This window comes from Triplophysa rosa, linkage group LG8 (genome assembly GCF_024868665.1).
Source record: "Triplophysa rosa linkage group LG8, Trosa_1v2, whole genome shotgun sequence".
NCBI classification, from domain to species: domain Eukaryota; kingdom Metazoa; phylum Chordata; class Actinopteri; order Cypriniformes; family Nemacheilidae; genus Triplophysa; species Triplophysa rosa.
The window spans coordinates 5,001,676-5,018,316 of NC_079897.1; the positions used below are offsets into that span (position 1 = coordinate 5,001,676).

The window sequence follows — 16,641 nt, forward strand, 5'->3', positions numbered from 1 at the left end:
CATCCTTGTAAAAATAGAAATAAGAATTGTGCCAGTCTGCCTCCAGATTGAAGCACATTTTGTGTAGTCTTCACATTATCTCATTATATAAAAACTATGACATTACAACAGTGTATTCTTAGATTAATTTGAGATGTATTGTTTGCGTTTTACTGATGCTTAAATAACTCAATATATAGGGACATGCCTACATTTGTAACATGCTATACAATCTACAATTTAAACACATTTTTATTTGATATTAATGATATAGAGTACATGTCACATTGAGTGGTATAATAGGCCTAGAAAATACACTTTGAACTTGTCCAGGGTTTTATGGCGGTGGTCGGTGACCTGCTTAACTTTTCATGTAATAATGTTAGTAAGTGTTTTCAATAAACGTTAGTTGCAGAGAAAATCTTTTTATTCATTCTTTTTTTATGGTCCCTGGCTTGCAAAGACTGACAACTACTGTTTTGACCCAAATTGCACGTTAACCCAATAATTCTTTCAAAAACTCAGTTGCCTACCACATCCTCAACTTCATTGCCCGTCTTGTTCCCTTGTGGATCTTGCAGGCCAACCAATAGAAAATCGACTCCTACTTTTACTTTTAATATTCATGTATAGTGGCGTTCTCACGATGTGATTGGTCGGAAAACGCCGGTCGCCGAAAAGCAAACGGATGAAATCACATGTCAATCAACTGAAGGCGGGATTTGTCAAGCCCCGATATATGTAAAAATACCATTCACAGGGACTGAAGGGGCATTTCGAAACACCGTATTCAAATCAGTCTCCGGCGAGGGACGGAAGAACTTCACAATTCGAACAAATGGAGGAAGATAGGGGTGAACAGATGAAACCCCTCCTTACTACGGTAAGAATAAAGTTAAATCTTGTTTTTGTTAGGTGGAAAGTTGAGTCGTGGCGGAAGCGCTGGTCGTAGCGCGCGGAATCTTTTTCCGTTGATGTGAGAGAAAGAAAAGAGATAGGATGAGGGGAACGGGTGGTTGTCTGTGTCAAAGCATCACATCCTCAGGGTTGTTGACTACCAGGTGATTTTCTTAAAGTGCCTAGAAGATGTTTGTTTTGAGGTTATATTGCCGTGGAAATGTACTTTCATTGTTTTGGGGTGAGCACGCTTCTGCCAGGAAGTATCGCGCTGATCGTTGCGTCACAATAACGGCGAGAGACGAATGTTGTAGTTTGTGAATATCTCTCTCTCTCTCTCTCTCTCTCTCTCTCTCTCTCTCTCTCTCTCTCTCTCTCTCTCTCTCTCTCAGTTTTAATGTTAGTAGTGTATTTGTAGGCTAAGCACAATGTTAAATGTAGTTTTCAATAACATAAAATAAATATTTACAGACATACAAATAAATGTTGACAAATAAAAGTAAGAAAGGTCTTCCTCTATTCCCACTCTCTCTCTCACACACTTGTGTACAGTACAGGTCAAGTTAAAGTGCTATAACTCCATACATATATTAGGTTTTTGATGCGAAATTTGTGTACAAATATATGGTAAAATTAAACATCAAATAATATTTTTTGTATACTGTACATCAGTGGTGTTGTCTAGTTTTTTGTAGTGAGTATACTCTGATTCCCCCCCAGCCTACTCACCCGTCCCAGATCGACAACCCACCACCACACTCACGAATGTGTATGCCTCTATATGTAATCACTGTCTCTCAGCCAGTTAAGAGTAACATTTAGCCTTAGATGGTATACCGTATATGTATACAATCCCTAAAGCACAGGTTTTATCAGCTGGCAATTTTCAATGCACATTTGTGATCCAGTCTTTGGAAACCCAGCTATAAAGTCATTTATTTGTGATATACTATTTCTATAAACTCTAAAGCCAAAATAGAAGCCATTTCATAAATTGTAGTGGTTTCCATTAAAATACCATTATGAACCACAATTTTTTCTATTACAAAATAAATAAATGTCTTAAGCATTATTGGGTGTTCTATTGATTACCATCTGCATCTATTGTGTTTTGGGCAGGGTTCCATTATTTTTTCAGCAGGGCAACCAACAAAATGTAAAGAATATCCTGTGAAAGTATAATCTTTAGATTTTAATTTAGTTTGATTTTGACTAAGGCCATGTCAAAGACTTACAGTAAATGATATTGAAATATATGGTTAATATCAAACTCTGATGCTTGTCACTAATAACTAGATTTTTAGCCTAGTTTTCACACACTGGGTAACACATATGACAGCAAGTCGCACCTATTATTGACATTGATAGTTAATTAAATAATTAACAGTGTACATTTGTGCAGTTTTATCAAGCACCCGTTGCACTTATAGATTGCTGGTAGTGTCTCTAGCCTGACTTTCACAAGGCTGGCCAGGAGTTCTCATCTCTTATCATCTAAAACAATTATGAACATTGTAGTATAAGTTTTCTCTCCCATTCTCCCTCATCTATTGATTCACCACACAAACTAACATTTGTGAAGTTGGCTAGTTAGATACAATTTAATATGCCAATAATCCCCTTACAGTTATGTTAATGATAACAAATATGATCATTTTATTAAAGGGGTCATATGGCACGAATACATGTTTTTATGTGTCTTTGGTGTGCCCATGCATGTATTAGACACGAAAAATTGCAAAAATTTAAGTGTCGGAACAAAAAATGAATTCTATCTAAAAGTGAATGCTCACCCAGACCTGCCTTAAACGCCTCGTGTAACCACACCCCCACAAATCTAAGTCAGTTCGTGGTATGATTTGACTAAGACTGCCCAAATGTATAAGCAAGTAAGGTGGGCGTACCTGTCAGTACAATTGCTTTGGAACCTGATGTTCCAAATATGGTAAGAGGCCTTACATTTCAGTATTCGACCAATCACTACGCACTGGTTAACTGGGCAATCATAGCACACCTCGCTTTTCGGAGCGATGTGCTTAGTAAAAAATCTGTGCGTTTCAGAGAGGCGGGAAAAGAAGAGATACAAACATGCACGGTATGTGGAAAATACAGCGTTTTTGAACCTTAAATCCTGTATACACATTGCATTACATCTAAAACAAATGATAATATTCGTTTTAGCCGCGTCATATGACCCCTTTAAAGAATACTCAGTGGTTTTAAAAGAGGGGGTGAATTATCAGCAGAAAGTATAATACACTGGCGAACAGAGAAATGCGATTGCGACCCCGGGGACACTCTTGCGACGGAGGGGAACAGTGTAGCATGAGCCTCAGCCTCGTCGGGCTCATTTTCTGTAACACCTGCTGCAGCTGCAGTGTGTCGCACTTTTCTGACACAAAACGATATTGTTACATATCCTCGCGCTTTTTTAAGTGGTTATACGGAAATCCTTGATCTTTTCTAGTGGGTATATGCCGTATACCTGTGTATCACATAGACTACACCACTGCTGTACATGCCTTGTCAATGGATACTAACATTTACAGTCTCTGTAAACTTTCAAAGCTTGTTTTACATGCCAGCAGGACACAAGTTAAGCCAAAGTACTCGTATGCGATTGATGTACTCATGCTTTTATTTACATTAACAACATGGTGTCTGTGAATATGGTTACTTTTGATTTACCTTTATAGTTTATAATACGAGACATAAGGGCTTATGTTTTCATATAAACAGCAAGCAGAGGGCCTTTGCTACATTGGTTTATTCTGTAAACAGTTTTATCTTCTAAAGAAAGTACTGGTTTAGTATTAAAGCGAAAAGTCAATATCTGACATATTGATACTTAAATGTGTTACCTAATCAGTTATGATCATTCAAAAACCGTCAAATTTCCTTTTCAGCCAATTATGTTTCATTAAAATAAAATTCATAACAAGAAATTGGTTATCTGTTTTTGCTATTATATTGCCATTGTCTGTGTTGGAATAAATTCCTTTAGTTTTTTAATGTGTTTTATACATTTATTTGACAATGGTGGTCAGAGACTATAAATAATCCATCGACGCTTTTATTTTGAAGCAGAAGCTTTTTTCTCTCGGTCATTGAAGCCCTGAGACTGGCAAGAGCAGACTCTAAAGCCGAGCTGACACTACGGGACTGTGAGACAACTTGAATTGCTTTGGCGCTTAAACTACACAACAAAGTTCCTTCTCATCTGTCGTCGTCTTGTCATAGCTGCACGCATACTACACAACACACCGCTGATGAGGTGCACACACCACAAAACATTCGGTGATGAGGCATTCCCGACAATCAGCGAAAATATGCTTTTTTTAAAATGCGTATTTTTAAAATACGTTTAATCTCATTTTCTTCCTCTGTTTATATCATCTGCACTGTGATTGGCTGGATTAGTTCCACATGGTCGTTCAATCGCGCACACAACGAGATCACTAGGCGATAATATCAAACAGGTTTGAAAATATTGTAGCGTCTGGGATAGCTCGAGACAGGTCCAGATTGCGTTGCACACCTGCTTATACTTAACGAGCTTCGGCGACCGATTTGGTCGCGATCCGGAGGTTTTGTCGGAGACCTTGGAAATACAATGGTTCAAGTCTTACCTCTCTATAGGTCATTTAGAGTATCCTGGAGAGGTGAGGTCTCGGAGTCCCAACATCTCAATACAGGGGTGCCTCAGGGCTCAGTGCTTGGACCTTGCCCTTTTCCGTATATACGATATCCCTAGGTTCTGTCATTCGGAAACATGGCTTTTCATATTACTGCTGTGCGAATAATACACAACTCCACTCTTTTCAGTCTGACGATCCGACTGTTTCTGTGACATTTCGCTCTGGATGAAGGACCACCACCTGCAGCTGAACCTTGCAAAAACATAACTGCTTGTAATCCCAGCCGACCCAAAGATTCATCACAACCTCTCCATTCAACTAGGCTCATCGACCATCACACCTTCCAGAATGGCCAGAAACCTGGGAGTGGTAATCGATGATCATCTTAACTTCACGGATCATGTTGCCAGAACCACCTGGTCCTGTAGATTCATCCTCTACAACATTAGGAAAATTAGACCTTTCCTGTCCGAGCATGCTACGAAAGTCCTAGTCCAGGCTCTTGTCCTGTCCAGACTGGACTATTGCAATGCGCTACTGGCTGGACTTCTAGCCTGCACAACCAGACCTCTACAGATGATCCAGAATGCAGTGGCAAGAGTGGTCTTCAAAGACCCGAAGAGAGCACACATCACTTCTCTCTTCATTAAGTTACATTGGCTTTGTATAGTCGCTTGCATCAAATTCAAAGCTCTGCTCTTGGCCTTCAAGACCACCACTGGTTCGGCACCCTCATATCTTCACTCGCTAATACAGACTTATGTACCCGCCAGATCCCTACACTCTGCAAACGAACAACGTCTTGTAGTGCCATCCCAAAAAGGGAAAAAATAATTCTCACAGATTCTATGGATCTGTTCCACATTTGTGGAATGATACAAGATCAATAGATTCTGTAGCCATCTTTAAGAATCGGCTGAAAACACATCTCTTCCGTCAGCACCTGACCGATTAGTTTTGACTTCTATCCCTTTTCTACTCTTTCTATCCTTAAAAAAAATTAGCTTTGAACACTGTGGTAGGCTTTATGAGACCAGTTTTACTGCGCTTATGCTTTTTGTTGTCCTTATGTTGTGCCAATTACTTCCATTTTTTACCTCATTTGTAAGTCGCTTTGGATAAAAGCGTCTGCTAAATGTAAATGTTTTTTGAATTCCACCTGTTGCTTACTGTACTCTACTGTACTATTACCCATTGGTTCAAGCTTAGTTATTGTCTCCTTTTAATCTAATAATGCATTTTCTTCTGATCTCTGCCATAACTCTGTCAGGATTTCAGGATTATGGTCCGTTGAACGTGTTCTATCATAGCACTGCTGCGCTTGTTCAGATGAAAGATTAGACAGCAGGAAGTTTGTCATTGTTGTCTGTCTGGAGAATCAGCAGCTCTCAGGGGTGCTGGGACCCAGCCGACAATGCTGTTGATAAAGCCACAGAGGGCACAGGCGTAAACTCAGCAGGTTTAGAGCAGTTTTGAACACAAGTATCAGATGCTTTGACCTGTCTGCATGCAGCCAATACAGCAGTCAACACGGTTGCTTTGTTACTGCTGATTCACAACAAGTCTTTCCAGTCCCTCTTCTTTATTTCTATTGAAAGTAATCCTTGGAAAATATAATCCTTAACTTCTTATTAAACTTTGTGTAATGCCAATACGGTGGTCTATGTGTGTATTAAATAGGTTAAAACATAATCTACAGACATCTTTTGTCTAACATTTTCTGCAGATTTGAAAGCCGTTGAGAGCCAGACTCACCAGCATAGTTTAATCTTTAGTTATATATGACATAAAAAAGTAAGAACGCAGAGAGATGATTTGAGACTGCAGGGCAAAGTCTGTATTGGTAATATTTATGTCTATGTCTTATATTATGCTTCTCTGTTTTATGTTTTGTGTGCTTATCTCATTAGTAAATGTTACTTCTCTACTCTATTCATAGAAACAAAAGCTTTACAAATGTTTAGTTGAATGGGACTAGACAGAGTCCAACCAAATTAAATTAGCCAAAGATGTCCCTATGCATAGCTCACTGGCTGCTGTATGGCTAAACTGTTATCCTGCATCATTAAACAAACACACTTCATCCTATCCATATGGCAACATTAGTGCTATCTCTGAATACAGTATTACAGTAACTTTAGGATATAGGGCCTAGTCTGTACAGTGTACACAGATCAGATTGTCCATGCACACATTAGATAAAAAACAGACACAACCTAAACGTTATAAAATCCGTAAAAGCTTTTCCTTCAATAAAATGGCTCGGGTGAACTGTTTTGGCCCGTTGGTTTGAGATTATGAGTGGTTTGAGATTATGAGTGTGACTGCTGGTTGTACTATCATAAACAAGTCAAATATAAAGAGGCATCGGTTCTGCAATTATGTTTTAGGTACTTGACTTCCTGGAGTTTGTAGATAATTCAGTTTATTGTTGCAGACGGTGTGATAAGAGTGTTATTATTATTTAGATGGCCTTTTAATTTCATCTGTCCAACAACTTTCTGGATGACCTTTATGCTGCATGCGATGCTTGTGACTTTAAACTGACCTACTATGTTGTCACATTCAGTCAAATTACTTGTCATGTCAAATGATCAATATTTTGCAACTAAAGAAATGCACTTTTGAGAAATACATTTAAAATAAAATGTCTAGATTATAATGTGCCATACTTTAGAATATTTCAAAATTATGGACTAATGGTAGATGCATTATGGGAGTTTTAATGAAGATGTCTCTCAATACCCAATAAGTGGCTCTTTGCAGGAGCTCAAGTAGTTATATCTAGTAATGACCAAATTCTTATAATTCAAACATCTTACAATGGTTTCTCGGGTAAGAGCAGGAACTCTTCATTCATATAGACTTCGCAGCTCCTCATATTTAATTACAGCTTCACTGCTTGAATGGCACAACTTCTCACAATGGTAACTGTGTTGTCAGTGGCAACAAGTATGCATTCTTCCTCTTTGAGAGCATAATATGAGTATGCATTTACACAATATAACACACTACGGCTGCAACAACTAATCGATAATAATCGATAATGAAACTAATGTCATTATCTATTAGTTGGTCTGTGACGTCACTTGACGTCACGCAGTTATAAATCGTCTGTCGGTACACGATCCGGGATGCCTGCACGATCCGTCCGCGCATGCGCATAATGACGTAGTAGATCATTCTGTTTAGCGACGACACTGCACGATCTGTTCCACGCTAGTGATGGGAAGTTCGGATCATTTTACTGACTCGGATCTTTGAGTCTCGTTCAGCAAAATGAACGAATCTTTTTTCGAGTCATATCGTTCATTTCGTTCATTATGCAAACGTTGATCACATTACAAACAATACAAAACTATAATGCTATAAGAAACAGAAAAGATTAATTCATTGTTTACCTGGGTCTTTAGTCTATGAATTAGCTCACCACACCTCTTATCTGACAAGTCCTCGGGTTTGACCCTTCGTTCATCACGTGACAGCGTCGTAAGCTAAACCAATGCAGTCAGAGCCGGAAAGAGAATTGATTAGTTCACCTCTCGAGTCTTCGGGTTTGACTCCTTCGTTCATCACGTGACAGCGTCGTAAGCTAAACCAATGCAGTCAGAGCCGGAAAGAGAATTGATTAGTTCACCTCTCGAGTCTTCGGGTTGACTCGTTCGTTCATCACGTGACAGCGTCGTAAGCTAAACCAATGCAGTCAGAGCCGGAAAGAGAATTGATTAGTTCACCTCTCGAGTCTTCGGGTTTGACTCCTCGTTCATCACGTGACAGCGTCGTAAGCTAAACCAATGCAGTCAGAGCCGGAAAGAGAATGATTAGTTCACCTCTCGAGTCTTCGGGTTTGATCTTCGTTCATCACGTGACAGCGTCGTAAGCTAAACCAATGCAGTCAGAGCCGGAAAGAGAATTGATTAGTTCACCTCTCGAGTCTTCGGGTTTGATCTTCGTTCATCACGTGACAGCGTCGTAAGCTAAACCAATGCAGTCGAGCCGGAAAGAGAATTGATTAGTTCACCTCTCGAGTCTTCGGGTTTGATCCTTCGTTCATCACGTGACAGCCGTAAGCTAACCAATGCAGTCAGAGCCGGAAAGAGAATTGATTAGTTCACCTCTCGAGTCTTCGGGTTTGACTCCTTCGTTCATCACGTGACAGCGTCGTAAGCTAAACCAATGCAGTCAGAGCCGGAAAGAGAATTGATTAGTTCACCTCTCGAGTCTTCGGGTTTGAATCGTTCGTTCTTCTTGAATTCCAGTACAGGACCCATAGAATGTTGCGCAATGCGCATGCGCGCTGAACGAATCACTCCCTGACGACTCGTTCTTCCCGAGTCACATTAAAGATTCGTTCAAAATGAACGAATCGTTCAAGAACGACCCATCACTATTCCACGCTTGAGCACCTTTGTACCGCGACTTTCACTACTGTCCACCTCTGGTCTCATGTCACTTCTGTGTGCACACTATGCGTTGAAATACTCTGTAACGTTTCCCCAGACTTGTTTGTAGTTCTTTCTTCATGTAAGTGCAGATAGTCTAGGCGGAAATGCATATTATGTTCCTTATTGTGTTCTGTAAACACCATTGAAGGGATTATTCTTCATTTAGATTTTATAGATAGATATATTAGCCTATATATAGACCCATACTAATACAAAATGAGTCGATTTAAAGTTAACTAATATTAGCAGCTTTTAATAAAAACCGTCTTTGACAATACTACTGACCTCAGATCGAAACACAGCAAGTTAGGCCTAATGCCATGCAGCAATGAATCGCAAAGGGGAGTATGGGGGAAACTGAAGGTTTGTAGTGACAGACTCTCAAGACTCAGACTTTATTCCACATGTAACCAAAATCGTGTATGTTCATGTAACAACTCCTTTATTATTTTGGATTGGCAACCACGTAAACACATCGTAATGCATAGCGTAAGCTACATTTTAAAACATCAAAATAGACCCGCCATGAACTGTTAAATGAAAAACACAATGTAGCCTACAAAAATATGCCGCCAGTTGTGCCGTCTGGCCGTCAAGTGTTTCATCGCATGCATTGCTTGATACCAATAGTGTAGGGAAACCGTGACGTTGTTTACTACGTCATTAGGCGCAGAACGGATCGTGCAGGCATTCCGGATCGTGTACCGACAGCGTCTTCTTACCTTTTAAAATTACCATTTTAGATGTGTCTCTCCGTGCAGCATGAGCTGCGCAGTTTTAAAGTCACACGTGTCTCTCCGTGCAGCGCGAGGTGCGCAGTTTTAAAGTCACACGTGTCTCTCCGTGCAGCGCGAGGTGCATAGTTTTAAAGTCACACGTGTCTCTCCGTGCAGCGCGAGGTGCGCAGTTTTAAAGTCACACGTGTCTCTTGGTGCAGCGGGAGGTGCGCAGTTTTAAAGTCAGACGTGTCTCTCAGTGCAGCGCGAGTTGCTCAGTTTTAAAGTCACACGTGTCTCTTTGTGCAGCGCAAGGTGCGCAGTTTTAAAGTCACACGTGTCTCTCCGTGCAGCGCGAGGTGCGCAGTTTTAAAGTCACACGTGTCTCTCAGTGCAGGCGAGGTGGCAGTTTAAAGTCACACGTTCTCAGTGCAGGCGAGGTGCGCAGTTTTAAAGTCACACGTGTTCTCCGTGGTTGTGTCTCTCCTTGCAGCTCAAGTTGCGCAGTTTAAAGTCAGGCGTGTCTCTCGGTGCATGCGTCTCTCGTGCAGCGCGAGGTGCGCAGTTTTAAAGTCAGACGTGTTTTACATGCATCTCTTCAAGCTGCGCAGTTTTAAAGTTTAAAGGGAGAGGTGTTTTAATGACAAAGTTAAAGATTATATAGTAAAACTCAATTTGTGGCGTTTGCACTTTGCAAAGTACATATTAGGCTAAATACACTGATTTGGTGGTTTATTTAGTTCAGAGGTGGGTAACGAAGTACATTTACTTGAGTACTGTACTTAAGTACACTTTTTGAGTATTTGTACTTAAGTATTACTTTTTCTGTTTACTTTTTACTGTACTTCACTACATTTGAATGACAAATATCTCACTTTTCATGGCACAAAAAAAAATATTTCCTTGGCCGACCCTCCCCTCGCTCCCACATTTGGGAGAGACTATTGTCAGTTGCTTCTAATATGACACACATGAATCAACTCACCAGGTGTGTTAATTATGGAGACATTCACAACATTTTGGGAGAAGGCTAATGAGTTCAGTTGTGTATACTTTTCCCATATCTGATTTACTTATCATAAGCAAAAGATGTTATTACATTTATATCCGATTAATCGAAATAAAATAAAATAATAACAATCGACCAACTAATCGATTATCAAAATAATCGTTAGTTGCAGCCCTATAACACACAACACAACATTTTTATTTTGCCATTAAAAACCCTTTGCTTACCAAACGTTGTACTGTATGCTTCGACATACATAACATTTGTGAGGTCATATACCCCCCCCTTTATTTGCATTTTTACATTAATTTACATTGTTTACAAAATTGTAAATTAATATGTTTATTATTAAAGAAGCAGTTTTTTAATGTGAATGCCAATTGTGCCAACAAATGGAACTGCAGAAACAACATTGCTTTTAATTGGTCATTTAATCCGTTTTCAATTTATCCATTGATTAATCGTTTTAATGTTTCTGTTTCGTACTGGTCAGGTGTGTTTTTATATGTATGTGTTTTCATAGTATATGTTAGTATATATCACATTATTCTTCCAGCCCTGAATGTCCTTTACACCTCAGGGCAATGGCACGCAGTCCCCTCATTACTAGCGCGCACTCCATGTATAGCTCCGGTCGTGTTTGAACACAAGCGCTCACCCTTTTCATGTGTGGAAAAACACATGCATGCTCACAACAACAACACAACACAACTCACACACACACACACACACACACCCATTTACACACACTGATCCTGCTCCAGGATATAAATAACACTTCTTGATTAGGTCTTTGGAATCAGGAGTAAGACCCCATCCGAACGTCATGCAGGTCTCTCTCACTTTCGCTTACATCTTACCAGTGTGTAGCCAGTGATTTGGAGCAGTTGCCGCGTTAGGTGCGCGTGTGAAGCAGACCTTTCACGATTTGTTCTTGGTAGATGAGAATCGCTGTTTTGAGGAAGTGTGTTGAGGCTTCTTCTTCAATAGCTGTGTAGACTATCATTTCATTTTTGCTTTAACTTTTCAGATTCATCTGTGTTTTTCATCTGTAACTGGTAGCGGACGCTTTGGATGAGAAGCATCGCTGAATGATTCTTAACTCTGCCCTTGAGTGACTACATCAGTATTGTTTTTGTGGTGTTCACCGGTGTTTGATTTCTCAGTGAAAACATTCGGCAGTCCCTCCCCAGGGTCTGTGAACAATGCAGAACTTCTGGGGAGACATCGTGAATCTAAGGAGCACCAGAGGAGCTAAGATTTTCTCGGTATGTTTGTGTGTTTGACCCAAAGCAGATGATTTTTTATCATGAGCATCGTTTGAGCATGATTTAGATTTCAGATTCTGCGTAGCTCATCAAATATGTTTTGGCTTTGTATCAGAGTTTGCTTGCCGGATCCTGTTTCAATATATTGCCATAGGAGCACAGGACACATGGGTTTAGCATGAAATGTAATTAACTTGAGAGTGAAATCTGGTGGTTTTCACATGAATTGGGACTGAAGGTCTCGGTAGACCCGAGACACCCGCCTGTCACATGTGGTTATGGCTTTAAATTCTATGTCCACATTGTACCCTTTGCTGCGTTTTGCCCTTTGGGCTGATATCCGATGCCACGGCACTCAGGAATGCTTGGACAGAGGCCCGTGGTAGGACAGAGCCACCTTGGTTTTTTTAATACCCTGGAGTCGCCGTGAAACTGCTGGAAGAGGTCATACTCGCATTATATGTTGCAGAGTAATTTGGTAACTTACACCTGATTATCACTAAAATGTGTGTCCATCATATTTAATCGTGCTGTATGTAAGGATGAGTTCATAGGTGACATGACTGGTGGAAAATCTCCAGCCGGTACCAAAAGGTAGTTATTTTTATGTTATGCTCAGTAACCAATGATGGCTATTTTTATAAATATACAGTTGACACAATATTTTGATATATTCAAAATATCTCAAAATATTTAAATTGGTTTTACAGACCTAAAGCATTATCATATCGCGTATTGCATTTTTTTTACTTATTGTATTTCGCATTTTTCTTCAATATCGCACAACCCTAGATTACATTTACATTTAGTCATTTAGCAGACTCTTTTATCCAAAGCGACTTACAGAGAGTTCAGGGAGCAATAAAGCGATATGTCATACAGGAGCAATAATACAATATGTGCTAATACCAAGTTACTAGTTTCAACAAAAGCCAGAACAATACGTGTTGAAATATAAAGAGAAAGAGAAAGAGAGAGGGTTAGTGTTTTTTTTCATTTGTCTGTCAAGTATTCACAGGAGTTAGGAAGAATGTTCCACCAGGAAGGAGTTGTGAATGAGAATGAGCGGGAAAGCGATTTACTGCCCTTATGAGAAGGCAATAAAAGATGCCGCTCGTTTGCTGAACGCAGGGTTCTTGAGGGGGTGTAGGAGGGTGTGAAAGTATGCCGGTGCAGATCCAGTGATAGTCCTGTAGGCAAGCATTAGTGACTTGAATCTGATACGGGCTTCAACCGGCAGCCTGTGGAGAGAGATGAAAAGGGGTGCAGGGCTTGACATTAAGCATTGTCATGTGGTTGTCCTTCGGACAAGTAAATTTGACATTCACTTGTCCGAGTACAAAAATTACTTGTCCAAAGATAAAAAAAAAGATATTTCATTTGAATTATAATATAATATAATCTTTTCTGATTTAGATCAAGTTTGTCAAGTTTGCGTCTAAGCATTTTAACTAGTGTCCGCTTTGGCCGCCTGAATTTGGTTATAGGCCTACTCTCCGTGACTGCTATAAAACAAAGGCAAGCAGTAATTATTATTAGTGTTAAGGCTGTAAGTTATCTTTTTTTTTTGCACATAGCACTGGTGCTAGAGAGGTTTAAAGTTTGGTAGCACAGGCAGAAATGTGCAAGTGTAGTTCATCATGAATAGGCAGATAACTGACAAAAGACATTAATGTTACATACAGATGGATAAATTAGGGACATATCATTTTTAGATTACCTAAATTTGTTTTAATATTTCTATGTTCTGTGTTTTTCCCTTTTTACTATACAATAGTGGTATATTTGTCCACATAAATTACTGTAGTATACTATAGTATTTACTATAGTAAACTGCAGTAAAATTCTTACTATATTGTTTTTGAACTTTACTATAGTTTACAGTGTTTATCAATTTACTACAAGGGCACTTCAATTTTCAATAGCAAATACTATAGTACACTACAGTATTTTTTGTCTGAGTGTTCAATTTAACGGGACTTTTATTTTGACGGGTCTTCGGGTTTGCCGATAGCTTCACTCAAACAGTAAAACGATCGTAAAATAAACTCTCAGAGGAACTCTGGAGATGAAGTTCGTGTTCATGTCCTCATACGGTGCAGACGCAGATAAATACTCGACCATCACTCGTGTTGTATGTTAAACTGTGCACATAATTCACTCAGGCACGCAGAACAGCCAGATGACATTTAAATAACAGGATTCCGCGTCCGCATGGACTCAGTGCGGTGCGCCATTGATTACTGTCACACACAAAAAAGCACAACCACGACAAACACGCAGCTCTGTCTAATGCACATATTCTTATTATTCTACATATATGTCGCACTGTTTTTTTTTTTCAAGTTACTTGTCCGGTCGGGCAAGTCAAGTTCTCTCTCACTTGCCCATACAAAACATTCACTTGTCCCGGACAAGCGGACAAGCGTTAATGTCGAGCCCTGGGGTGTCACATGAGCCCTTTTGTGCTCTTGGAAGACGAGGCGTGCTGCTGCATTCTGAACGAGCTGGAGTGGTTTGATAGCCTTTGCAGGAAGACCAGCAAGGAGAGCATTGCAGTAGTCCAACCTTGAGATTACCAGGGCCTGGACAAGGAGTTGTGCCTCATGCTCAGTGAGATAGGGTCTAACCTTTCTAATGCTAAATAAGGCATATCGGCATGACCGCGTTATCTTTGCAATGTGATCGTTGAAGGACAGCTGTTCATCAAATATGACTCTGAGGTTCCTGGCTGTTTTGGAAGGAGTGATTGTGGACACTTTAGTTGATACTTAAGCACAATTATGCTTCTCTAGTAGGGATGCTCCGATCTGATATTTGTATCGGTATCGGTGTCCATACTGAATATAATTCTATCGGGTATCGGTGACAATTGGCCCGATCTGACATAAAATTTCTGCTAGGCGGTGTAAAAGTTTACGGAAATGCTGGCTCTGAAACGCTTTCGCGCCGCCGCTGTACTGTGCGCAGTGTGACATTATACGCTAGCCACTTTCTCTGTACGCAGGTGAACAAGCTAACATATGGAGCATAGTGCAGCGAACAGCATGGAGCGATTTAGAGGTATTTTACAACAGCCGTGCCAACAAGTTCCACCCATGTTTGCAATATATGCCAAGTAAATGTTCTGAGGGGTGGTGATAAAACTTTGAATTATACTACAAATTTATTGAAGCATTTACAGAGATTTCATCCCAAAGAGCATGTTATAAACTAAACAGATATAGAGATTTTGTTTCTATTTTTTGTACACATTTACCAAGCTAGTGAAGCTGTTGTTTTTTTAGCTGCTTTTGTTTTGGATGTTTAATTCCTATTTGCACTTTAATTTTGAATGTCAAGTTTAAGCTAGTGAACTTGTTGTTTTATTTAGCAATTGTTGCACTGATGCTGGTTTAATAAATAATTCACTAAACTTGTGAATAATTTGTTTGTTATTTTGTTGGTTTGTTTGGTTAGGAAATTATTGTTTAAGTCGAGATTGATGGAGGGCTCCATACTAGGGATACCATGGTCCTTAAACCAGGTACTGGTAGCTTTGGCACTGTGTGCAGGTGCCAAGTCCTGTGGGAAAATGAAATCTGCATCTCCATAAAGTTGGTCAGCAGCAGGAAGCATGAAGTGCTCTATAACTTCCTGGTATACGGCTGCGTTGACCTTGGACCTCAGAAAACACAGTGGACCAACACCAGCAGATGACATGGCACCCCAAACCATCACTGACTGTGGAAACTTTACACTGGACCTCAAGCAACGTGGATTCTGTGCCTCTCCTCTCTTCCTCCAGACTCTGGGACCCTGATTTCCAAAGGAAATGCAAAATTTACTTTCATCAGAGAACATAACTTTGGACCACTCAGCAGCAGTCCAGTCCTTTTTGTCTTTAGCCCAGGCGAGACGCTTCTGATGCTTCCTGCTGCTGACCAACTTTATGGAGATGCAGATTTCATTTTCCAACAGGACTTGGCACCTGCACACAGTGCCAAAGCTACCAGTACCTGGTTTAAGGACCATGGTATCCCTGTTCTTAATTGGCCAGCAAACTCGCCTGACCTTAACCCCATAGAAAATCTATGGGGTATTGTGAAGAGGAAGATGCGATATGCCAGACCCAACAATGCAGAAGAGCTGAAGGCCACTATCAGAGCAACCTGGGCTCTCATAACACCTGAGCAGTGCCACAGACTGATCCACTCCATGCCACGCCGCATTGCTGCAGTAATTCAGGCAAAAGGAGCCCCAACTAAGTATTGAGTGCTGTACATGCTCATACTTTTCATGTTCATACTTTTCAGTTGGCCAAGATTTCTAAAAATCCTTTCTTTGTATTGGTCTTAAGTAATATTCTAATTTTCTGAGATACTGAATTTGGGATTTTCATTAGTTGTGAGTTATAATCATCAAATTAAAAGAAATAAACATTTGAAATATATCAGTCTGTGTGTAATGAATGAATATAATATACAAGTTTCACTTTTTGAATGGAATTGATGATATTCTAATTATATGACCAGCACCTGTATACGGTACAAAAGGCACAATCTTGCAGATGCAGGGATAATGTACATCACCAACACCATCTCATGGAAAGTTATAACTATTTTACAAGGTGGGTATTGAGCAATTCGTACGATATTATTCGTACGTTTAAGTATGATTTGCTTTCGCGGCAGTGATTTTTGAGGCTTC

At 40.0% G+C, this 16,641-nt stretch overlaps 1 protein-coding gene across 5 annotated transcripts in view; it reads left to right on the forward strand.

Moving 5' to 3' along the window:
- Window positions 1-750: 750 nt before the first annotated feature.
- slc4a7 (solute carrier family 4 member 7) overlaps window positions 751-16,641 on the forward strand; it is a 48,458-nt gene continuing 32,567 nt past the window's right edge. Inside the window, exon 1 of one of the 5 annotated variants that reach the window (XM_057339431.1) lies at window positions 751-862. In XM_057339431.1, coding sequence (XP_057195414.1) covers window positions 818-862 — 45 coding nt within the window. In that variant the 5' untranslated portion in view covers window positions 751-817. Of the gene's footprint in view, window positions 863-11,629; window positions 11,953-16,641 lie in introns of those variants that run through there. The other 4 variants (XR_008963328.1, XM_057339430.1, XM_057339433.1 and 1 more) reach the window with 4 other exon arrangements.